Source organism: Aspergillus aculeatus (assembly GCF_001890905.1).
Source record: "Aspergillus aculeatus ATCC 16872 unplaced genomic scaffold ASPACscaffold_2, whole genome shotgun sequence".
Lineage (NCBI taxonomy): Eukaryota > Fungi > Ascomycota > Eurotiomycetes > Eurotiales > Aspergillaceae > Aspergillus > Aspergillus aculeatus.
In genome coordinates, this window is record NW_017962977.1 from 1,170,362 (window position 1) to 1,194,089 (window position 23,728).

Consider the following 23,728-nt stretch of genomic DNA (forward strand, 5'->3'; position numbering starts at 1 on the left):
GGCATACGGTGGTTTGATTGAACGGCTAATTCGCCAAGGAATCCACCATATTGATAAGGTTGATTTCTTGGATACATTTCCCAAAGCCCGAGAACTTGCCTTTAAGAAATCGTCTATACAGAACGCCTTTTCAGCTTCCGGCTTGGTGCCTTTCCAGCCGGACGAGGTGCTTGGAAAGCTGATGTATAGCCTGCGAGAGATTACTCCTACTGGAAGTCAAACTACCACTTCTTCTATACTAAAAACACCTAAAAATACGAGGCAATTGAAGAAGCATGAAACTAAAATCGAGAGATTACTGCGTGAACGTACACGAAGTCCTCCGGAGTCAATGAGAACTGCATTATCATATATCATCAAAGGCTGCGAAATCGCGTTAAACAGGGCAGCCTTACTTGAACAGGAAAATCATGATTTACGGGCTGCAGACGAACACCAGACTAAGAAGAGGAAACGAAGTAATCGCCAATTGGCAGGCCTCGAAGGAGCTACAGTTCATGAAGCTATACAGCTTTTTCGCCGGGCTCGTGAGGAAGATGAAGCCTTGGGAATCCAACGGGCTGATTCTGCGGCCGGCGAGGAACAGCCTCGCCGGCGCGCGCCACCTCGCTGTTCTTCGTGTAATAAAGTTGGTCATATACGGACATGGTGTCCAGCAAGAGTAAAACACCAAGAAGAGGCAATTTGAACGGTGTAAAAAGGTTGATATTTGACTTCAAATTTGTATATAAAGCAGAATTACGAGTTGGGCGTTCCACTCGCTTGCGCGTTCCGCTCGCTTACCGATTACGTTAACTAAGTTACTGTAAAATTAGAGGATGCTGAAGCATAGAGGTAGACTAGACATTTTGTAATGTGGTCATGTTGATATGAGAATTTTGCAAACTCTCTCGTAGATAACAAATACCATCCTCGATTATGTACCCACGCATATAGCGCATTCAGTGTTCCTCTGCCCTCCGGTCTACCCTACCGTCACAATCAAGGGCGTGCGCGCTCATCCATCGTAACCAAGACAGCGTTGGCACCATGAAAATCATAACTTATATGCCAAATATGAAGGACCAAAGTCCGGCTCTGTGGACAATTGCTTGCTAACACAACGACAAAAACATAACAAGATTTGCCTGCCTGCAGCGCCGCTAAGTCCGCGCATCGTCCTCCGCCTTCTCCTTCTTCTGCGCCGCGGCCTTCTTCGCCTTCCTCTTCTCGGCTACCCGCAATGGGTCGGCGAACCCATCGCCTCGCATCCACGAGAGCGCCACCCTGATTCCTTTCCCCTGCACCGCGGAGGGTCGGGCATCCAGGATGCACCCCATCAGCGCCCAGCTCGCCACGATGACGCACAGCTCCCCGTTCTGCCACCCGGTCCACCGACCGCGCTTGCCTGCGGTCTTCCAGGCCGTCGCGACCGCGGCGCGGAAGAACGACAGGAAGACGCTGCGCTGGGGGCCCAAAAACGCGAACGGGACGCCCGCGAGGGCCCCGCTCAGGAAGAACCGCTTCGTGGCCATCGTGGACCGCGGGAGAACCGCGTTCCACAGGCAGATGCTAGCCCAGGCGGTGCCGGCCGATGCCGACAGGACGGCGGTCAGCTTCATGATTCTTTGGGACAGTTCGTTCAGCGACGTGATGGGGTGGGACGCCAGGTGTTTGAGGTTACGCAAGGAGAGCGCCAGGGTGGCGGCGGTTAGAAACCGCGCCAGGGGCGGCACGGAGAGAAGGATATGGTGCAGGAAGGCCGTGCTGCAGCTGGGGCTGCTGGGGTGGAGCAGTGCGCAGGACAAACTGGATATGGCTGGGTGCGCGGAACCGGTCACTGGGGAGATCGACGCCAATGACGAAGGTAGTGTCTTCGAAGTGCCGGGGTGTAAGATGGGCGATACAAACGATCTGTTTGATTCATCAGTGGTCAGTATACGGGCGGGAGTCCAGCACATCTTAGACGATAGGGAGGGCGGGGGTTCACTCACGGCCACCTTAGAGCAGATATAGTTGCGAGTGAATCGATGATATCCTCCTTGTCTGGCCAAGCGACTTCCAAAGGCAGACTTTCGGGACGACCGCGGATGTAACTCGGGGAGAGTCTGAGGATCAACATTCCAAGCCACTGGCAAGCAAGATTTAGTTTTTGTTGTTCCAGGATGAAGAGCATCCCTATCCTTGTACTTACCGATGGCACGGCCTCTCGATCGAAGATAAACGAATGGAACAGCTGCGCACAAGAAATTGGCATCAGCAACCAACTACCGAACCAGGCAGGCCGGTTGTCAAACCAGCCCTTCTCATCCAATGCATTAAACAAGAACTCCAAGCCACGGGTGGCCGAATAGATGGCTGCGATTATGCGAAACTGGCTTCGTGGGCAAATCCCTAGCGCAAACCCTGCCAGACTGGCCCCGATGGCCGGAGCAAAGCGCGAAGTAAGCACATTGGAGATTCGTGGGTTGCGATCTCGGAATGGCCGAGCGTCGTCGGTGCGGAGGTTGGCGCGCAGCTTGACGAAGAAACGATAAAGGAATCGGTGAAACAGGATAAGAAGCGCGAGCGACGCGGATATGCGAAGTTTCGGGGAGCGGGTGGATGATGAGGCTTTCGGTCCTTTGCTGTTGGAAGCGATGAGATCTATGTTAACCATTGCCAGTCTATACGTGAACAGGAAGGACTATGTACAGCACCTCGATAGATCCCCGCGTATCCGGTTTATCGCGGTGTCGGCGAGCTTTGTGAGGGATAACGAGAGTAGGAAGGTCCGCAGTGCTACCCGCACAGCAGCGACATTGTGCTTGTTCTTCGAGCCGATAATGGCTTCGTACTTGGATGGAGACGGCAGCCTACCCTGGACGGATAATGGAGTGCGCTGGATGGCATAATCGTGGAGACGCTTGTATTCCTTGGCGCTGAGGGAAATGCGGAGGATGCTGCGAACCACAGGATGGGTTTCGGGATCGGGCGGGGTGTCTGACGCCATGCTTCTCACTGATGGTAGCCGGAATGGTTCCGGTCACATCCTGAGATATGGAAGATAGATGAAAGCGCAAAGGAGAAGAATGGCAGGCAAGAGAATTAAGGTGGGAAGATGGAAGGAAGGAATCCAAGGAGATTCCTTCAATCCTGTGTCCGCCCGTGACCTCGGCTAGTCATCAAAACACGTGCTGATCCCGTTATGCGATGGATGGAATTCTCTCTTAGAATTGGCACGATTCATTGCAAAGAATTCACCATTAACCGTCTATCCCGTAATCCATCCCGCCTTGAGCAACATGCAATTATCGAACTGAGACATGCAAAAGAATAATATCATGAACGGCAGCTCCTGACAATGCCTACTTCCTCAGGGGACAGAGCAGGGAAAGAGAAGAAAGACGCAAGAGCAAATAAGTGATAATACTACACACAGAAAGATGAAGACAAAAAAAAAGATAGTCGAGAAGGTGGAGAATAAGTAAGGAAGAAGGGAAATTGTAGCCATGCCATGCAAAAAATCCATCATCACAAGTTGCGCCTCCTCGAGAACCAGAAATCCATAATAGACAGGACAACATAATCACCAGAAACTGCACCAACCAATCCAATGCTGGCAGATATTCTCCACGCTGGTAGCCTGAGCAAGAAGCTTGTCAACTTGATCGCTGACGTTGAGCTCCTCGTTGGGCCTAAAATCTCTACCGGTCAACTTCTCTTTGACCCGCGCAAGTACCTGAAGCGCGCGTGCATTCTGTGCTTCTCGTGCTTCGTTAGGAATTCCTTCCTGTGCATCTAGAATACCGCCTTCAAGGATTGATGGGCGGCGGTGGCGCGAGAAGTTGCTTGGCTGCACGCCATGCTCAAGATTGATATTGGAAACGACAGACTGGCGACGCTCTGCGGAGAAGGGCATCCGATCTGGCGATTCGCGGACTCCGAGACGCCAATTGATCAAAGGATCATGGATAAACTGTTATTAAGACAATTAGTAGATATCCTTGTCAGATTCCCACCCGAAAATAGGTGACTCACCGCTTCGAGCACAGCCATAAGGGAGTCCTTGTTCTCCCTGAGAACACGCATAACCGCTTCACATGTGATACGATAACTGCCTTCGATGTTGCTAACTTCCATGGCGAATGTCAACATGCGAGTAAGGCGGAAAGGTACCCTTTCTGGGTATTTCTCTCGGTGCATGGCCACCTCGAAGCAATCACCAAAGTCAATGTGAACCACTCTGCCAGTAACTCGATCGAGAAGGAGGTTAGACGGGTGGCGATCACCCAAGCCAAGTATGTAGCCGACCATAGACATGACACCAAGAGATCGAGTGTAGTTCGTCCGCCGCTCAAGCCACGCCTCGGAGCTCTTGCTTTTGAGCCAAAGGACACGATAAAGATCTTTCCCGGTAGTGTTGTCCATGGCGTACCCGAATACTTCCACTTTCTGCATGAGAGTGAGATTATCGTAGTCCGGTGCCATCTGAAGCATGATACGATGTTCAATGTTGAGTAAAATCCGACGGCTCTCTCGGTATTCCTTGATCAATGCGTGCAATGTGTCGCTGTTGGAGACCCATCCTAGTAGACCGGAGCTCTGTGACAGGGGAATGGCAGGGAATCGTTGCACAGATAGATGGCGCTTGAAGCTCTCCCCATCATTATCCAGAAGGGTGTTAACAAGGCCGAATAGTTGCATGACTCTCTCGTCTTGTCGGATATCTTCGTGTCCCTTGAGCGCGTACATATAGGAGTTGCCGTCGCTGCCTTTGAGGGTCATTCTACGCGGTCTCTTCTTGGTCTGCAGAACATGCAATATGGGGTCGAAGCTGACAATTCGGATGATGGGTCGACCGCTTTGGTAGGTTCCAGGAACGGCAAGGTCGAGGTCCACACAGTCCTTGAGTTTGGGGGAAACATACTTGAGATCGAGGATCGACAACTGAGGAAGCTGCCGGCTGATCTTGCGGAACACAGTATAGTAGAGATCCCATGCCTGGTTCAAATCGCCAATCTCCTCAGTCTCACGGAAAAGCATACAGTAATGCTTCGCCTCAGCAAGATCTCGACCGAAAGCCTGCGCAAAAGATACTTCACGCAATGTTTCTGCCCCTTTGTCAAGCATGTCATGTAAAGGTGCAAGGGTTGCGAACATCCCTTCAACATTGTGATCACCGAAGTAGAGCCGAGATGCCTCCTCCAGGCCTTCATGCCACAATTCGTGCCACAGAACCGCGACTCGGATGAGCTCATGACTAACCAAGTCGGCTTGTTCGACCAGCTTTGCGCTGTGCTGTCGCATATTGTCCATAATACTGCTTGCAGATTGCGAACGTTTCGTAACATTCGATTTCATCGCAACCGTCAATGGGTAAACCAATGCTTGAGGATGTGTTTTGCCAACCTCGGATAGCAGTCGATGAACTGCACTCCGTACTCTAATGTTGGGCTGATTGATTCGGGCGATAAGCTGGGGGGTAACTGCAAGCCAGGTGTCGATATTGACCGCCGTAAAGCCTTCAACGACGACGCTGTTCACCTCTGTATCACCACCATGGGCGAACCACAGAGTCAGGAGTCGGAGGGTGTCCTGAAGGGAAGATGTTGACGACAATGCGATGGACCTGAGGAAGCCCCTGAGTGCGGGTATCACATGTTCCGTTACAATGTGGCCCGGCACCATCGCCATGGTCGTGCCATCTCTACTGGCTTGGCTTGCAATCGTCGTGACAACTTCAAAGTTTGCCAATGCCCAAGAGTGCCATGCTTTGTATGAATCGCGATTGTAGTTTGTAGCAGCGGCATAAGCGTTGAGCACCTCACGAACATGCTCGGGCCGCCAATCACCTCTTTGCATGGCAGTCTGCCACTCGCCTTGCCGGAGATAACTCTTAGCCAGAAGCTTCCTGAATTTGGCCACATCGCCAATGCGTTCCCGTAGCCCTTGAACATCAGGATGGTTCGCATCAGTGACACCATTCACCACATTCACCCCATTTACTCCATTGACACCATTGACTCCGCCGTGGTCGGATTGTGATAGTATAAGGGTGTTGTACCGAGTAAAATCTTCTGTAAGGCCTGAAGTAAACTCTTTAAGCATTTGTAACGCTTCACGTTGGCGGCCAGTAGCCCAATTGAACTTGAGACGGGCATAAGTAACTTCTGGGGGAGCAATGACCCGCGTGCCATTGCTGTCGGACACAGTAGTTTCGAGAGATGCAAGAGATCGCTCAGCAAGGCCCATGCGATTAGATTTTCGGCATAGATTGGCGAATTTGATCCACATTTCAAGGTTTTCACGAGGCGACGTAACAAGTGCTCGAACCTTGAGCATGCGTTGCCATACCTCCACATTTTGTTGACATCCAAGAAGTCGCTTGTTCCAGGTTTGACGCATGGATTCCTGCTTTTCAGGATCACCAATGTTCTGTTTGTAGGTGATGATTTCCTCCAGCTCAGCAAGCATCTGGACGCGCACAACAACATTATAAGCACGGTTGTACGACTCGCCTAATAAAGCGGAAAGCTCGGTATCCAGGCCATTGCGCGCTTTCTCAATGTACATCGTAGCTTCATCAAATTGATTTCGGTGGATAGCCAGAATTGCGCCAAAGAAAGAGCGATCCGGGGATTGCTCTTTCATAACGCCCAGGTAAGAGTCCATCAGTTCCCACTGTCCACGTCCCCAGGCAGCAGCAGCGGCTAAAGGTGCTATTGCTCTTCGGTGTTCAAGAGATGCTTGATTCCACTTCTCCTGAGCGAGGTCTGAAAGCACCTTCCACTCACCAAGAGCGTGAAGACAGCGCATTTTACCCATGGTAACTCCAAAAGAATCGGGGTCAATCCTTTCACGCCGCTTGTAAGCAGCGAGTGCTTCTTCCCAGCGCTGAAGCTTCTCAAACCATGTCTCTTTAAGTTCGACATCTCGATACGCCTGTGCCTTGCGGAGGATTCCGATAGCAGCGTCGGACTGTTGAAGCTGGTTGTTAATGGTGATTAAGGCCTCAACTGCTCCAGAGTTCTGGTCTTGTTCGAATTCTAGCTCTTTATAGTGGAGGGCTTTGGCGAAAGCGTGACATTTAGCGGCATACTTGCCCAAGGTGCGGATGTCAATTGGGAGGGCTTTGTCATCATGCTCCATAAATTCTGCTAAGTTAAGCAGAACCTGCAGGATTTCAGGAGGGATGTTCGGCGAAGTAAGCGCTTTCTCGATTGACCGGACTAGTTCCTCTTGATACTGATCATACAGCTCCGTCCAGCATGAGACGAAGGCAGCATTGAACAGGTCCCTTGCTAGTGGCTGATAGATGCCAGCTAAGCTGGCACACGCACGTAGAGCTGGAGAGGGAGACTCTTTCAGCAGTTCCACGCTGAAACGTCTGATCCATTCCTGCCAATCCTCTCGAGTGGATTTTTGAGAAGCATCCCAGGCACTCTTAAGATGTTGCTGGTTGACAAGCATTTTCTTCTGCCCAATCTCTGCATAATTGGCGTCATCTGCAAGTGTTGCATAGTTTTCATCAGGGTTGTTGAGATCCTGCGGAAGAGGATCTCCCTTCTGTAACTTGGTCACCAACATGTGGTAGTTGCTATGACTAACCTGATGTGCCTTCAAGACTTTGTTCAAAAGATGTATGTAATGGTTGAAGTCTTGGCCGAGCTGGAGGATAAGTGCACAGATACAATCCATGGCAGCCTGGCGCAAGGTGCGATCATTGCCAGCAACCACGCGTGACAAAGAGTGAACCATCAGGGATGCAAAGTCCGAAACATTGACTTGGCGTGATAGCTTTGTTAAAGTGTCGATAGCAGACTTTCGAATACTTATCGGATTTTGTGTCCGGTCAAACAGGCGCACAATAGATGGCACAATAAGATGCATGTACTCCTCGCCACTAGGGCCAAATATTAGGAATGTGTGTAGGATCTTCTCAGAAGGTTGTCGGCGCGGTGTAGTGTCCTTTTCAAATGTGTCAAGCATGGGTGGGATAAGGCCTGCAAGATACTTCTTGAACTCTCCTTCCAGAGACTTTGCTATTGCCTCAACCAAGGAAAGGATTGTGGCTTGAACTTGATATGAGGCATCCCAGAAGTCACGAACGACTTCGATTATCTCTGGAAGGAAAGCCCGTATGTGTTGCCGTACAATATTCACCAAAACTGCCAGCTGATTGAAGTAAGACTCGAGGCGGCTTGGGGGAGACCCTCTGATGACGGAAATGAAGCCCGGGATGATCTGTCCAAGGAAGGGCACGCACTTGAGGCCCAATGTCTTGAAAATCGTGACGATTGCATCGATGACTGCAGAATGATACTGAGCAAGGGAGTTCTCACGCAAGATGTTCTGCATTAGTGTGTTGATGACCACTGTCGGATAATATTCGTCGTTAGAGGGTGTCAGGCCCTGCATAATGAGAGCGACATCTGAGACGGTTTGCACCTCATTGATGTGATGGATATCTGGTGCAGTTTCGCTGATTTGCTGATACTTGTAGGGGTCCAAAGCCCCCAATATTCCTAAGACTTTGATGGTTTCCTTGCGGAGAGATCCAGTCTGTTCCGTCTTGATGATGTTGATCAGGACAGCAAGGAGGTGAGAGTACTCGAGGTACGGGTCTATGACATATCCGGAGTTACTAGCCAATTGTCCGAGAGTTCGCAAGGCTGCCTCTCGCTTCGCATGAGACGACAGATCCTGCAATGCGTCGAGAATGATTGGCATCAGTTGCGGCAGGTACGTTTTCATCTCGCTACCGCCAACACTTGCGAGCTCTCCGACAGCCTTGAGAGTGGTTGAAGCGACGCCCGGATTCGCATCAGTGGCTTTCGGCAGCAATGTAGTGATCATCGGATCTACGTAAGATCTGATGAGTTTCGTAGCATTCGAAACAAAGAGACTAATCAGCTGGGCACTCTCTTCCTTCTGACGAGCAGTGCTTGCGAATCCGAGACTTGTCAAGAGATTAACAAGCAGCTTTCGGAGTGGTGGAAAAACATAAGCCGGGTTAACGCTGGACAGGCGACCGATGATGCAGATAGCAGCCTCTCTGACAGGGAACACTTCATCATTGACTGCTAGAAAGAGGCAACGGATATTCTCCGGTCTGGCAAGATGACGGTCAAACTTTCGGTCCAAAGACCATAAGACTGTCCGCCGAATCTCTGGGTCAGGATCTCCCACACCGACTGTGAGAAGTTTGTCGATAACCTCACTGACAACTTGTATCGAATGACTACTTGTTTGATTGATGATGGGGTCATGGACAAACAATTGACAGCAAGTGAGTGCGGATGCCTTGCGAATCTCAGGATTGTCATTCTCGACATAATTGATGGCTACATCACGAACAAATTCGTTGAGAATATGTCCCGAGAAGTCGAAGCTCCCCAGCGTGTGAAGTGCAAGTGCAATTTCGGTGTCAGAATGAAGTTCCTGAGGTCCGAAATCCCGGGCAAAGGAAGGCATGGGTGGCAATCTGCTCTCAGGACAACCTAACGGCCGGAAAGGGGTACCATAGAGAATCAGGCTCAGCATATCCAAGAGTTTCTCTTGAATTATCGGCTTTATGGGAGGGATGTAGTGGGCCATATCGACCAGAGCTTGGGTAAGGGACTCGCTCAACCCGCATGCAAAGATAGGGTCGAGCAGTGCTTCCATGTATTTGCTGAGTGCCTGTCCCACGGCCAGCGACAACATGCTGATACATTCGAACATCGGCGCTTCATTTACGGCAGCTCGATTGCGGCTTAGGTGGGTTAGCTTTTCTGGTGTTTAGGATATTGCGCAGGGGCGGAAATGCATCTTACGCTTTCATAGCAAGGCCTTCTCGGATGTAAACAATGATACCATCGAGGTATTGTGCGATAGCAACACCGACCGCATTGGCAATCTTTCCAATTGCAATAAATGCAGAGTTCCTTTCCTTATCTCTTTTGAGTTGCGCTTGAAGGTAGATCATGAATCTATGTAGATAGGTTTCTGTGAAGTCGAGTGGAGCATAAGAGGCGAGGATCGGAATGGTCAAAACCACTTGGGTGCGTATCTTGGGATCACGGTGATCCTTGAGACGAAGGACAATTTCGCATGCATTCCGGTAATGTTCATTCATGAACATGGCTCCTTTCAGAAGCAACTCTTTTAGCACCAAAAGCGATCCATGGATCCAATCCATGTTGCTGGATTTGAGACCCAGCAGCGCCTCTTCGTAGATTCGTGCGAACCATAGTTGGCGAACTTGCATATCTCTGGCAGCAATGATTTCGAAGCATTCGCTGACGGCCTCGGCAGCAGTTTCTCGGATAAGCACTTTGGGATCGCGAAGAGCGACCCAAATGAGCTCGAATATCTGGGAGACAAAGCCATAGAGCAGTGTCGGTGAGCCTTTAGCAAGCTCCCGGATAACAAGTACCGCAGCGAAACGCCTGCTTTCCTGCCGCTCAGACTGAAGAGCCTCTAGAGCAGATTGTATTTCACTCTCGACCAATTCTGCCGTAAGAGCTCCACCGGGCTTGGCCAGACGGCCAAGTGCCCGGGCTGCGTACACCAAGACCGCAGTATCATTGCTTCGTAGGGCATTCCGGAGATAGCTTGCAAACCGCGTTGTCTTCTGAGCTGCGTCCACACCATCGAAATCTATTAGGCGATCGAGAGCTAATAGTCCACCAATCTTGTCGTGTGCGTCATTGCCGGTAACCACGAGCTGTGCGATGCGTTGGCTAACTGCGTTAAAGAACTCGAGAAACTTCTCTGGAGGCCAGTCTATTACCAAAGAGCGAAGTATTAGCCTTATTTCTTGTGCGACCGATGCCGAAAGTGTTACCTCGTGAGATGGCAACGACGTTGTCGTAAAGCTCATAAGCAGCTCGCACCCGCGTTTCCTCGTTCTTAGACTTCAACTCGATGAAGAGTCGTTGAGTGACGTCCGTGATAGGACCTGCTTGCGCCATATTGCGTACCACACCCCAGGGTGGACATTTGAAGTCAACCTCTAGGGCATGCACGATGGCACGAGTTGGACATGGGGTGGAGAGCCGATATGGGCGGCCTTGAGCGATGCGGGAGGTGAGGTCGACGGCCTCCGGAAACCCGTGCACGGACCATTGATAGCCTGAGGCATGAAAGTATACCCTGCCTGGTTGACTCGCCCGCTGAAGTGGGATACTGTAATTTTTGTGAAAAAATTGAATTCACCCCTGCTCTTCATACATTTCATTTATCATTAGGACTTAAGTTTCAACGGCCATGTCACTGGCCAAGCTTGTTCCAGGCCTTATATATTTCATTGTGATCATGGCGACCCCTATCATGAACCATGCCCAACCTCCACCCTCGCAATTGGATAAGCCTTCGACTATGTGATTCTTACAGGTCTCAATTGTTCGGTTAATCGGCTGCTTCTAGTGGCAAAACAAGCATTGTGACGCGCTGGGCTACGGGGATGAAATATGCACTTGTGCATGCCACTGAAACATCAGTTCGATCATAATAGAATTCTTGTTGATGTGGTCATGGTTGTAGTGAGACTCAAGCATCATCCATGTAGTCTTTTTTGAGGCGGGCAACTGGGCCCTTTTCAGAAGTATAACATACCATAGTTGTTCTTTCAGCATACGGGACAGAGTACTCTAGATGAAGCTTACGGAGGGCGGAGGCTACATCTGTAGTTGAAAAGATGTATGACCAAATAATTCTATGACTGAGTTCTGAGATGAGGGTTCAGTGGCAATATCATCAGCAGAAGTCCTGTTTTTGCTCCGTGTTGCCATAGGTAGACGGGGTCACTTGCCTGATCTATCTTCCCAGGTGTAGTAGTGACCACGAACAGGAACTAAGAAACGCTGTTATCGTAAATCCGGTCTAGGGTGCTTATCCGATAACGCAATGTCAGCAAATCTGCCTCCTCTAAATCCGCCTACAGGCGCTTGGGAGCAGACTCAGTGGATAACAGCCGCCAGCCACAATTTGAACCCCAGTAATGTCGCAGAGCTAGATGGCCATCCCCTATCTCCTCTACTCGCGATCTCTTACCAGTATTTGTAATCAGAGTGGGCGCCTATTGAGTTCGTATGATATGACCAACAGTGGATCGTAGGTGGGGGGCGTATAGTTCGTCATTTGAGGGGTAAAAGTGCATCCCCAGGTATTAAAAGGGCGAGGAAACTACCACTCGAAATATCCCAAATAAATCGAAAACTACCTCCAGACTCTACTCATTCTCAATTTTCAACAACCAAGACTAGTGCCACTATACTCGATATGCCTAAAGTCCTTCTTACTGGTAAGAAAGACCCGGCTGATAGTGCTTGCCGTGGAGAAGACTGACAATCTGTCTCAGGAGGTAGTGGCTTCATTGCTGCTCACATCGTCGACAATCTCTTAGAGCGTGGGTGAGTGCAAAGGATATAATCTGGGCTGGGGCCTACTCAGAATTCTCAATGCTGACCGAAGCCCCGAAACTGCAGATTTGATACAGTTGTTACGGTGCGGTCTGATGAAAAAGGCCAGAAAATCCTCAATGCGCATCCAAACACACCAAAGGAGAAGCTCTCCTACACTATTGTTCAGGATGTTGCGGCAGATGGTGCATTTGACGAAGTATGGCCGATTTTGTTTCTCTACTTGTACCACGGCTAAAGCATTCTTAAATTTAGGCTGTCAAATCCGATCCGCCATTCGATTATGTTCTACACACTGCATCGCCATTTCACTTTAACATCTCAGACCCTGTGAAGGATTTCTTGGAGCCAGCCGTAAAGGGTACTACTGGCATATTGAAAGCAATCAAAGCCCATGCTCCATCTATTAAGCGGGTGGTGGTTACATCATCCTTCGCCGCAATCGTCAATCCTAAAGCACATGCGAAAGTGTACAGTGAGGAGAATTGGAACCCTGTAACGTGGGAGGAGGCTATGGATCCTGCTCAAACATACAGAGCAAGCAAGGTGAGATGCACCCGTCTGTCATGTAAAATCCTGATCCACGGCAGCCGTCTTACTGACCGTTTCGCGTAAAGACATTTGCTGAAAAGGCCGCTTGGGAATTCGTCGAGAAGGAAAAGCCAAACTTCGACATTGCAACCATCAACCCGCCTCTGGTTTTCGGTCCTGTTGTTCCCTACCTGAATTCTCTGGACGCCATCAATACTTCTAACCAAAGACTTGCAAACCTGGTCCAAGGAAAATTCAAAGATGGCCTTCCTCCTACGGGTACGTTCTTGTGGGTCGATGTCCATGACGTCGCATTAGCCCATGTTAGGGCTATCGAGGTTCCTAAAGCCGGTGGGCAAAGGTTTTTCACCACTTCTGGCTACTTTACCAACAAAGAGCTTGTGGAAGTGGTACGAGAGTCGTTTCCTGAGATCGCAGACAAGCTACCCTCAACGAATGCGCCTAGCGACTTGCCTGATGATGTGTATGGCTACGACAACAAGAAGTCGATTGAGATTCTAGGTATTCAGTATCGGCAACTGAGGGAAACAGTTGTTGATACTGTCAAGTCAATTCTCAGCGTTTCTGCCTAATCATATATGATGATGCGCTGCGTACCATCCATTTGAAAGAGCAAGTCAGTGTTAACTACATATTGAAGACCTTATAACCTGAGTACTCCACTTCAAAAAAGAATCTGAAGTGCTCTGCATTGGAAATCATGACTGAAGCCTACTTCAAATGCAGAAACTGTGATTGTGACAGTCTCATAACTTTCTGCGTGAAGAAACTGCTATACTATACCTCTGATATAGCTCACTTGGCTCTATAGCAGCCCTCCACTGTTTGCGTCAAGAAAATGCAACTCATTGTCCTGCCCTAGCTTACAGACGCCGAGACCCTTCGGATTGCATCAGATAGTATGTGCAGATGTCTGAGATGTAGATCTTCTGAGAGGCCTGAATCTTTGAAGATAGCTGAATGTTCATGATAACTCAACATTGCCCAGTCAACAATGGTTCCTTAAAATGGTTTTTACACCTTCGGTGTAGCGAACATTCCACAAGCTGAAGCACCTCGCAGATTCGGAAATACTTGTCCCTAATCTCTAAGCACCAGCTTCATAGAGAGACCGACAGCTGCTGTTGACTTTCTACCACATACAATCTTTGCAAATCAGATATCAGATGTGATGTCGGTCTAGGTACAGTGTTTTCTATAGCGATATTCAGACCACCGCCAACATAGTAATCTAATGAAATATTCAAAAAAGCCCTGGTGCCATAAGTGTAACCACACTATCGTGTTCGCCTGGCTCATATGAACCAAAGGGTTTTTCATTTTGTGGCTTGGTATCACAGTCAATAGACTTTACAACCCTGCGCTAAGTGAGTGGTGATCAGGTGCATGATGTGTTGTTGTGGGCTGCCGTAACCCACGGCTTGGCGCGGTTGTAGAGGATTAATCAACTTTTCTCCAGCTTCCTCAGGACAGTGACCACCCGCAGACCACCCGCACAACGTCTCAACTTCGAGTCCGGCGCCATGGTGCGAGTCAGGCTATCCCCGACAGCAAACTTGCTGCGGAATTCTCGCCTGTTTGCACTTCCGCAGGCTCTGACTCCGCCTCAAGAACAACCAACTTCGAGAACGGTCACTGAATCCGATTCCGCAACCCTTCCTCACCCTATCCGAGCGGCCATTGTCACACCAGCATCTTCTCTTCTGAAGGGTGACTGGGGTTTGAAGAGACCCTTGCCGGCAAAGACAACGTCTGCTAGATCCTCACGGCCTGTGGTTCGACTCAATGCCCTCGACACCTTTGAACATACTACGGATTTCGAATCAGCGGCGGATCATACGGTGACCTTGGAGAAGTTTCAAGAACTCCATTTGCCAATGTCCCTCCCTGAGAAAGTCAGCTACTCCACCAGCCAAGCTCCTCGGCACTCGAGTCCTTTCGAAACCCGTTTGGACAACACCGAAACAAGCGCGGGCCTCGACGACCCGGCGGCCAAAAAGTTCCGGCATTCTGGACCATACCTCGCCAGTCAGACAGAGGCGGAGTTCCAGGCCTACTTGAAAACTGTGCGCAGGAACAAGCCGAAGATCATGGAGAAGTTACGCGAGTATTTCATCGCAAAGCGAACCACCGAGCGAAGAAAGCAGGCACAAGACAGCGGGATTTTTGAGGAAATCGATACACCCTTCGAATTTGTGGAGGAAGAGTTTCAGGCCTATGTCAAGTCGCTGCGTACGGATCCATTCTCTTTAGGTGCAGTGATCTTTCAGATCCTGGATCTCCCACCACCTCCTATGATACCTTCCGACATGATTGGACAGACGTATTTCCACCCCCCTGCCCCCAAACTGTCTTCTCCTGAGTATGTTGCGTCCGGACCTCCGAAGACGCATCCCTCCGCAGGACTGTCCTACACCAGGTCTCACGCCTTGCTTTACAACCATCCCAAATTCGGACCTCAGACTTATCAACGTCCTGTCGAGGCACGTGTCTTGCGCCCCAAGGGCAAGTTCAAGAACAAGGGAGGAAAAGCGGTTGGCGGTGTTGCTGGTATCGTTGTGGAAGATCTCAACGCCATGGCGTTTAATGAGCATGACGGGCCAGCTGGCATTGATCAATTTGACGCCTCCATCCCTGGTGGTGCCAAGTACTGGGTCAACCCTGTTCGGGCTTCCGTCAATTCACACGGTCGCATCGATTTGGCTAGTTATCGCGCTACTGTTACGTCTAGAGCACCTTACGGCATCACAGAGTACCAGAAGCCGAGACCAATCCATGTGTCCCGTGTCATCTCCCAAAGTGGCCAGCGGCAGGTGCCAAGGTTGGATAGAGCTCGCCCTGTGACTGGCACATTTGCGGCGTCGGGAGACTTGGGCTCACCAGCGGATAATCCGGAGGCTCTCGCACGGGATCTCATGAAGAGCTTTACCTAAGTATGAGCGAGACGTATCCGATTTCGTGATCTTAGTTCTTTTTATCTCGATGGTGCAGCTTATTTCTGCAGCTACTGAGGAAGCTGTACGGTCTGTACGATTAAGTGGTTTTGTTTTTTGGTCAATGTAGAGCTACTCCTGTTTTTTTTTCTCTTTTGCTGTTGTATAAGCACATTGCGGTCCATACATATTACATGGTAGCAGATTCACCTGTTGTCAAACCATTCTCAAGCTCTAGAACGCCCGCCTGGTCCCCAATTTGCCCGTAATCGCTGCTTTAACTACCAATGAGAAGGTTAAGTATAAATCGGTGCTCATGATATACAAGTAGGTACTAGGTAGTTTCTTACGTACAGTTAATCAGGTAGTAGTGACGGAGTCAACACTTAACTAGTTAGTCAGCCATAAATTCTGGTTAGGCATTGGTTGAAAGTGGTAATCACGTGCAAATAGTTAGGGCTGACTATCAGGGCGATTTCCAGCACGTGATTCGCACACGGCTAAGCGAGGACGGGTGTCTTTGAGGAGCGGGAGACATAAGGAATCGTAGTCGGAGTTTCGAACATCCATCCAGCCAGCAACAAACCGCCAAAATGGGTCGCGTCCGTACCAAGGTGAGCAGAGACACCACGGAAATCGCGTCTTTGCCGCCACGATTCTGATGATTTCGCCGTATAGACAGTCAAGCGTTCCGCTAAGGTCATCATCGAGCGTTACTACCCCAAGTTGACGCTCGACTTCGAGACCAACAAGCGCATTTGCGATGAGATCGCTATCATTGCCTCCAAGCGTCTCCGCAACAAGGTTAGTAGAATTCTGCGCGCCGCGCCGAAAAACGCTAGAAATCAAGAGTGGATCACTGATTTTTGATTCAAATTAGATTGCTGGTTACACCACCCACCTTATGAAGCGTATCCAGCGTGGCCCTGTCCGCGGTATCTCCTTCAAGCTTCAGGAGGAGGAGCGTGAGCGCAAGGATCAGTACGTTCCTGAGGTCTCTGCTCTGGATGTCTCCCAGACCGAGTCCGGCCAGCTCGATGTCGATGCCGACACCAAGGATCTCCTCAAGAGCCTGGGTGTAAGTACTCTCCCAATATTCTGAGAAGAGGGAAGTCGAGAAGGAAGCTAACATGTCTCGCGTTTCTAGTTCGACAACCTCAAGGTCAACGTCGTCAACGTCACCCAGCAGCAGGTCCAGGAGCGCCCCCGTCGCTACCGGTAAATCTGTGCGCCCTCAAGCGGAAAATGAAAAAGTTTTACGATTGTCTTAGGTCGATCCCTGGCGTTTTCATGCTTGTTCTGGCAGGCCTCCAGCTACCATTGTAGTCTAGAAACAGACTCATGAGGAATGAACATGACTTTCGTCAAACAAGGTGTCGCCGATTCTCCTGACGGAGATGACGCTTGATTGCCAATTCACTTCCCGTTCACCAGCTGGTCTCTACGGCCGGTTGCTGCGTAGGAATTCCACATTTCATCGCCTATCAGACAGCCACATCTTGTGACCCTCTATGATCGATGCTTCTTGCCGATCTTCAGAGGTGCTATATCGTCTTGGATCTTGTAGATTGCTATTTTATCTGGGTATCATTCCTGGAATACAACGCCCCTGTAATGCCAATGGCTCCATTCAATCATTACTGCCATTTTTGCCCTCGCCGAGTCAATGATCGCGAGGCACATATCCTTCGATAGAGCCTCCTTTCTCGTCTCCCGGGCGCATCTGCGGTGCCGTCACCGGGCCAGCAGCGCGACTGTTCTCCTGCACATTCACGTCCACGCGACCCGTGTACAGTGCTGGGTGAGCATCGCCACGCTCCAGGGCCAGCTCCTGCGAACGTGCGTCATCACGAACCGACAGCTTGGCCATATGATCGAACACGTCGCTGGAGCTTGGTCCCTCGTGCACATGCAAGTTACCTAGCTGACCGGTGACCTCGTTGACGCTGGCCGCGCTCCGCATCTTGCCCTTCCCTTGCTGCTGTGTTCTGGCCCGTTCCTCTTCGAGCAGTAGAATATGGGCGCCGTGGGCATCGTCCGCTCTTCGTTCCCACACCGGTTGCTCGGCGAGCTGCACTCGGATGAACATCGCCCTTTCCGCACACGCATCGGAGCACCACATCTCCAGCTTTTCCTTCGGGACGATGTTCATCTCGCGCCCGCGCCCGCCTGGGCCGCTGCCCTTCGCGCCCCACTTGATGCGAAAGGCGCCTCCGGAGTCCTCCTTGCGATGCTCATGGGGACAAAGAGTATACCCGCATAGCCCTTCGATGTTTCTTTCCAGGATCAGATTGTCGTAATCGGCGGGTTGGAAGGGTGTCAATGCAGACTTGAAGGCCCGAGCATCTTCGGGGGACGGGGAGCTAGGATCGGCGGACGGTGAGGTGGGGAACTGAACGAGGTCGAGAATGCGATCGAGAATGAGAGCCTCTGCGTCCTTTTGAGCTTGGATCTGGCGCGCATGGTGCAGCGCAATCGCCATGTGACGGGGATCAGTGCCGGGTCTGGCTGATAATGGTCCTTGCTCTTGTCGTGACATGCCCGCTTTGGGTGGCGATTGACGCGCGGTAGCAGGGGTTGAGCGGGTTAACGAAGCGGAAGCTGCGTGAGCGGATGGAAGTGAGGTTTTGAGTACTTGTCGACCCGAGGACATAATTACGAGGAGATTATATATATAACCAGAGAAAGAAAAAACGGGAAGGAATAAAACAGAAGTGAGACTGGATATGAGGTGTAAGTCAGATGGAAAGGAAGGCAAGACGCATCGGCAGCTTGAAGAGGGTCGGAGTGAGAGATGAACATCGTTCAATTTTGGTCGGGTCGGCAGGAGGCAAAAACCCCGGATTGAAAGGGAAGCTAAGCGCACTCTGGTAACAACACCCACATGGATGACGATGAGGTTTGTTAGTGCTCCGTACTCATACTTATGACCTGCTAACTGCTACAGAATCACCTATTGCGACTGTAATCAGGAGATCAGGAAAAAGAATGACAACATGTGCACCTGGTAGTCACCCAATTTAGGTGCCCGTCTGCTTGTGAGGTTCCCAACTTGTGAAATGTGTTGTTTAATTAATTGGATTGGCAATGGAATCGGTGGATGACCGGTTCAGCCTCTGCTCAATCTTATTAGCCGCCGATCGCCCCCGTGGTGGAGCTGCTTGTGAGAGCGGGCGAGCAAGAGAGTAAGAGTGAGAGTGAGAGAACTTAGAGAAGTGAAAGAGGACTAAGGAGGGTCTGTCTGTAACGAGTCTAACGACTTTGTAACTACACTTTAGTCTACTTGTCGTGACTGACTGTACTTGCCTTACATTTCCTTACATCCTCGCTGTTCATTCCTCCCTCTTCCACTCCCTCTCCCCCCCGCTCATCATTCCCTACCTTCCGCCTCTGATTCTCAATTCCTCCCCCTATAGTCCCTCTCTCCTACCTTCCCTTTTGTGAATAATTTATCATCTCGTGGACAGTCTGTCCTCCTGACTGCAGTAAGTTTCTCACTAGCCTGGATCCCACCAGCTGTCCTTCTGGCGGTGTGTGAGCAAGCGTGTCCGATCCCACCCCCTCCATCCGCCATGCTCTGACGTACGTCAGTCCACCAGGCTGACATATTGTTATTTTCCTTGTCCTCAAAGCAGACCACCTCGCAGTGAAGCACATCTCGCATATGTTTTACTGCATAAAGCCGTACATAATTTAGTGCTTCTGCCTGCAGATATCCCGCCTGTCACTTCGATCAATCCATTCATCCGATCCTAAGTCATCCATTTCACCTCCGTGACGGGAACCACCAACTTGCCAAATGTCCAGTCCGCCATTCACGGTCAGAGCGGTCTTCGAGTATTCTTCGGACCACGATGACGACCTCAACTTCGCTATCGGACAGATCATAACCGTCACAGCTGAGGAAGATGCAGAGTGGTACTTTGGTGAGTATGCGGATGACTCCGGGCGCAAAGTAGAGGGCATTTTCCCCAAGAATTTCGTCGAAAGATATGAGCCCCCTGCACCCCCGCGACCGACTCGTCCCAGCAGACCCAGAAAGGAAGCAGAGCCGGTTCCGCCACCCCCGGAGCCCGCTGCTGCAGCTGCAATCCCTGCTCCAGAGACTTCCTACCAGCCCGAGCCCGAACCAGAGCCCGAGCTTGAATCTGAGCCCGAGCCCGAGCCCGAGGTTGAAAAGACACCGGCGGCCGTTCCTCAGCCACCTAGCTCTCCCCCTCCAGCTCTGGCATCGCCGGCAAGTGAGATTCCTCCGTTTAAGCCGGTAGCAGCTCCCATTCCCCAACCTTCGACGAGGGATGCTGGTGAACCCGTCCCTAAACCTGTAACCAAGCCCCCGCCTCCCGCTGTCGCCGAGAAGCCTACCGGGTCATCCTTCAAGGATCGTATTGCGGCATTCAACAAGCCTGCTGCGCCGCCAGTTGCGCCTTTCAAGCCAGGCGGCCTCTCTCAGAGCTCCAACACGTTTATCCGGAAACCGTTTGTTGCACCGCCACCTAGCAAGAACGCCTATGTACCTCCGCCCAGAGAGCCTCCCCCGCAGAAGGTTTATCGCAGAGAAGAAGATCCTGATGTTCAAGAACGAGTCACGAGAGAACTTCCTACGCGAGAGCCTCCTATGTCTGAGGCTCGTCCTCTGTCAAGTGATGGTCCGGAAGAAGGCGCGGAGGATCAGCCCAAGCCAACAAGTCTCAAGGAGCGTATCGCGCTTCTCCAGAAACAACAGATGGAACAGGCTCAACGTCATGCCGAAGCTGCGCAAAAGAAGGAAAAGGCGAAGCGGCCTCCGAAGAAGCGTCTCGAATCCCACGAAGACACTCTTCCTACACAAGATCTTTCAGCCGAAGGAGCCGAAGCAAACGATGCGGCACGAGAACCTGCTCATGAAGTAGTGGGACCAGCTGTGCCGCAGCATGCAATGCCACCCCCACCTGCGCAGGAGCTCGCCAGTGACACCAATGATGCGGATGATTCTGCTGCTGCCGACACGGAAGATGCAGAAGAAACTTCCACAAGCAAGGAAGATTCCGACGAGCGGGCCCGTGCAGAGGCTCGACGTCAAGCACAGGCTCAGGGTGCGCATGCAAAGGCAGAACGTACAGATGAACCGCAGTCAGATGGGGAAAACGAAGAAGCCGAGGAACCAGTCCAGGCAGACGAGGACGAGGACGAAGAGGAGGAAATTGACCCTGAGGTCAAGCGGAAGATGGAACTCCGAGAGAGAATGGCAAAGATGAGTGGTGGTATGGGTATGATGGGTTTCTTCGGACCCCCTGGTGGGATGCCTATCCCTGGTGCGGCTCGCAAACCTAAGGCGCCTGCGCCTGTGGAAGCGGAGAGAGCCATTGATGATGAGAGCTCCCGTCCCGCCGCAGCCCCTCCAGTCCCTATCATGGCCTTGCCTGGAATGAATGCAGGGAAGCCTCCAGTTTATCCTAATGTCCAGAAAGAGGAGGAAGTGCAGGAGGAAGAACAGGAAGAGGCCCTTGCAAGTCCGATAACTGAACAGCATGCTGCACACGAGGTTCCTGATGTAGAGGAAGTTGTCCATGAAGAACAACCTCAACGTCGTATGTCTGCCGATAGACCATTTACACCGCAAGGTACGGATGGTGCTATTTAATATCCAGGAGGATATGCTGACAATCCATTCACAGAGCGCGCGATTCCTCCCCCTCCCCCACTCAACACGCGTCCGGTACCACCTCCAGCTCCTCACGAACAACCTATGTCCCCTCCGCCGATTCCAGGATGTAAGTTGGCTCAACCTAGTGCTAGGTGTCAATCTGTACTAAATTGGAGAAACTAGCTCAATCTCTGCCCCCACCCAAGGTCGCTGCACCTGCCGATCCAGGAGACGAATCTGACGACGAATTGTCCTTGCATCCGAACGCTACGCCGGCCACTCCAGCAGCAGAGCAACCAGCACCTCCACTCCCCGACCATCTCGACTCTCGCCGAGCATCGACCTACGATACAACATCTCCCTTGTCACCTACACTCCCTGCAGACAAGAGAATGAGTCGTCCTCCTCCCCCGGTACCAGTCAATCCCCCAGTCCCATCTCAGAGTAGACCGATCCCTCCCCCTCCTCCAGTCAATATTCGGCGAAGGTCTACAGCCGACAGTCGGACAAGCATGACTTCGCAGCCCCGCCAAGCGGGCGAGGGTACCGAAGGCGAAGTAACTGAATATGATGGCGACTACGACACGGACATCGCATCTGGTGCTAAGTTCAAGGATGCTCTGAAGTCACACGGCCGCGACTCTAGCCTCGACGAAGGTGTCATAACCGACGAACACTCGCTTCGATCTCCTGGAAGCCCACCCCAGACTCGTCTCCCGCCTCCCCCTCCTCTGTCTGCCCCACGCGCAGTGCCCCCTCCGCCGCCGATCCAGCCTCCAAAGAGTTCCGGCAGAGACTCTATACAGTCGCCTAGAGGACCTCCACCTCCTCCACCACAAAGAGAGCCTTCATATGGCGGTGACGATGATGAGTATGATCCTTACCGTTATACTGCCCCCCAGCATGGCGTGTCTGTCTCGAGAGCACCGCCACCGCCACCAATCCCCGGCGGCCCGGTGGAAGCTCCACCTATGCCTCCTCGGTCTGCTGAAGACGAGCCCGATGATCTCCATGAAGCTTCACCTGTTCAACCTTATGGCGAGACGTCCATTTCGTCGCCTCGCGAAAAGCGCGCCTCAATGGCTCCCCCGCCCCCTAGTCTACCTCCGCCTACACCTCGCAGCAACCGTGCATCGCTGGACATCCCAAGAGCCCAGCCCAGTGTCCGGAGATCTATGGATGTTTCCCGTCCATCTATCGATTTAGGCTTTATTGCCACGGACGTTGACTTGGCAGAGACCACTCTTTGGTGGACGCAACCCAATACCCCTCCCCCTGTTTTCCAAAATCGCAAGGATGTTCTTCTCGAATTCGAGGAGTCAAATTCCTCTAAGCGGGGCGGTAAGTCTACTGTGACCAAGGATGTTTATATCTTATTCATCGACTACTCCCAAACTGTGATCACTGTGACCTTTGATGCTCGCAATCCCAGTGATGCGGCCCTCGAACAGCGCCACGAGGCGCCTCCTCATCATCCGCGTCAAGATCAACTCGAAACTGCCCACAACCAGATTGGCACGCGCATTGCGAATGCAGTTAATGGCATCCAAAACACTACTGTCGCGGATGGCACCCCACATGGCCTGGTGCAGCATCTGCTCAGTCCTCTGTCTGATGTCCTGCTTCCTGTTGGCACGCGCGCCTACGGTGCTCTTGTCTACTCTAACCTGGCCAATGCTTCGGTTCAGCAGAATGATGAGATCCGCGCAGGGGATGTTGTGACTTTCCGCAACGCACGGTTCCAGGGCCATCGTGGCACCATGCATCAAAAGTACAGCTCCGAGGTTGGCAAGCCCGATCACGTAGGCATTGTCGTTGACTGGGACGGCACGAAGAAGAAGATCCGCGCCTGGGAGCAGGGCAGAGAAAGCAAAAAAGTCAAGATGGAGAGCTTCAAGCTGAATGACTTGCGGAGTGGAGAATGTAAGGTATGGCGTGTGATGCCTCGGAGTTATGTTGGCTGGGATAAATAAGGCAACGCGTTGAAGACTAACGGAGAGCTCCGCTGGTATGTGTACTGCGCACAAGCTTGCCAGGAGGTCTGTGTGAGCATAGGCGTGGTGTTTTTCTATGATCTGCTTCCATATATTACCTACCTTTCTTGTTGTACCTATCTATCCATTGAATGTCGTTCAGTGTAATTGCCAATGCACTGCGATGACTGTTGTTTTTAGTTTTGCTGTCGGCATACTCCATTACATCAACAACTGCTGAATCTTTGGAGATCTTTTTCCTCCTAGTATTGGTCTAGA

At 51.3% G+C, this 23,728-nt stretch overlaps 7 protein-coding genes across 7 annotated transcripts; 4 read left to right on the forward strand and 3 right to left on the reverse strand.

The window, feature by feature from the left end:
• Nucleotides 1–834: 834 nt before the first annotated feature.
• Nucleotides 835–3,059, reverse strand: ASPACDRAFT_1894635 (uncharacterized protein). Its single transcript, XM_020198695.1, has 4 exons — nucleotides 2,679–3,059; nucleotides 2,174–2,606; nucleotides 1,974–2,110; nucleotides 835–1,893 (listed from the first exon to the last, which is right to left on the reverse strand). The coding sequence occupies exons 1-4, from the start codon at nucleotides 2,969–2,971 to the stop codon at nucleotides 1,143–1,145; spliced, it is 1,614 nt and encodes a 537-aa protein (XP_020060029.1). The 5' UTR covers nucleotides 2,972–3,059; the 3' UTR covers nucleotides 835–1,142.
• A 9-nt stretch (nucleotides 3,060–3,068) lies between these two features.
• Nucleotides 3,069–11,020, reverse strand: tor (putative TOR pathway phosphatidylinositol 3-kinase TorA). Its single transcript, XM_020204389.1, has 4 exons — nucleotides 10,790–11,020; nucleotides 9,777–10,728; nucleotides 4,000–9,715; nucleotides 3,069–3,937 (listed from the first exon to the last, which is right to left on the reverse strand). Exons 1-4 carry the CDS (start codon nucleotides 10,914–10,916, stop codon nucleotides 3,548–3,550), a joined length of 7,185 nt encoding a protein of 2,394 aa, XP_020060030.1. The 5' UTR covers nucleotides 10,917–11,020; the 3' UTR covers nucleotides 3,069–3,547.
• A 1,158-nt stretch (nucleotides 11,021–12,178) lies between these two features.
• ASPACDRAFT_75216 (SDR family oxidoreductase) lies at nucleotides 12,179–13,865 on the forward strand. The gene is made up of 5 exons (XM_020204390.1): nucleotides 12,179–12,247; nucleotides 12,305–12,356; nucleotides 12,432–12,564; nucleotides 12,621–12,911; nucleotides 12,983–13,865. Exons 1-5 carry the CDS (start codon nucleotides 12,226–12,228, stop codon nucleotides 13,487–13,489), a joined length of 1,005 nt encoding a protein of 334 aa, XP_020060031.1. The 5' UTR covers nucleotides 12,179–12,225; the 3' UTR covers nucleotides 13,490–13,865.
• Nucleotides 13,866–14,409: 544 nt separating this feature from the next.
• Nucleotides 14,410–16,061, forward strand: ASPACDRAFT_75217 (mitochondrial 37S ribosomal protein bS1m). Its single transcript, XM_020204391.1, has one exon. The coding sequence runs from the start codon at nucleotides 14,441–14,443 to the stop codon at nucleotides 15,848–15,850; it is 1,410 nt and encodes a 469-aa protein (XP_020060032.1). The 5' UTR covers nucleotides 14,410–14,440; the 3' UTR covers nucleotides 15,851–16,061.
• A 382-nt stretch (nucleotides 16,062–16,443) lies between these two features.
• On the forward strand, nucleotides 16,444–17,072 carry ASPACDRAFT_49788 (40S ribosomal protein eS17; the record flags this gene model as incomplete). The annotated part of the gene is made up of 4 exons (XM_020202286.1): nucleotides 16,444–16,464; nucleotides 16,529–16,654; nucleotides 16,731–16,928; nucleotides 16,998–17,072. 4 exons carry the CDS (start codon nucleotides 16,444–16,446, stop codon nucleotides 17,070–17,072), a joined length of 420 nt encoding a protein of 139 aa, XP_020060033.1.
• A 441-nt stretch (nucleotides 17,073–17,513) lies between these two features.
• On the reverse strand, nucleotides 17,514–18,503 carry ASPACDRAFT_57076 (Rtr1/RPAP2 family protein phosphatase; the record flags this gene model as incomplete). The annotated part of the gene is made up of 1 exon (XM_020203207.1): nucleotides 17,514–18,503. The coding sequence occupies one exon, from the start codon at nucleotides 18,501–18,503 to the stop codon at nucleotides 17,514–17,516; it is 990 nt and encodes a 329-aa protein (XP_020060034.1).
• Nucleotides 18,504–19,270: 767 nt separating this feature from the next.
• ASPACDRAFT_75220 (SH3 domain protein) lies at nucleotides 19,271–23,687 on the forward strand. The gene is made up of 4 exons (XM_020204392.1): nucleotides 19,271–19,335; nucleotides 19,486–21,453; nucleotides 21,508–21,603; nucleotides 21,660–23,687. The coding sequence occupies exons 2-4, from the start codon at nucleotides 19,650–19,652 to the stop codon at nucleotides 23,447–23,449; spliced, it is 3,690 nt and encodes a 1,229-aa protein (XP_020060035.1). The 5' UTR covers nucleotides 19,271–19,335; nucleotides 19,486–19,649; the 3' UTR covers nucleotides 23,450–23,687.
• Nucleotides 23,688–23,728: the final 41 nt, after the last annotated feature.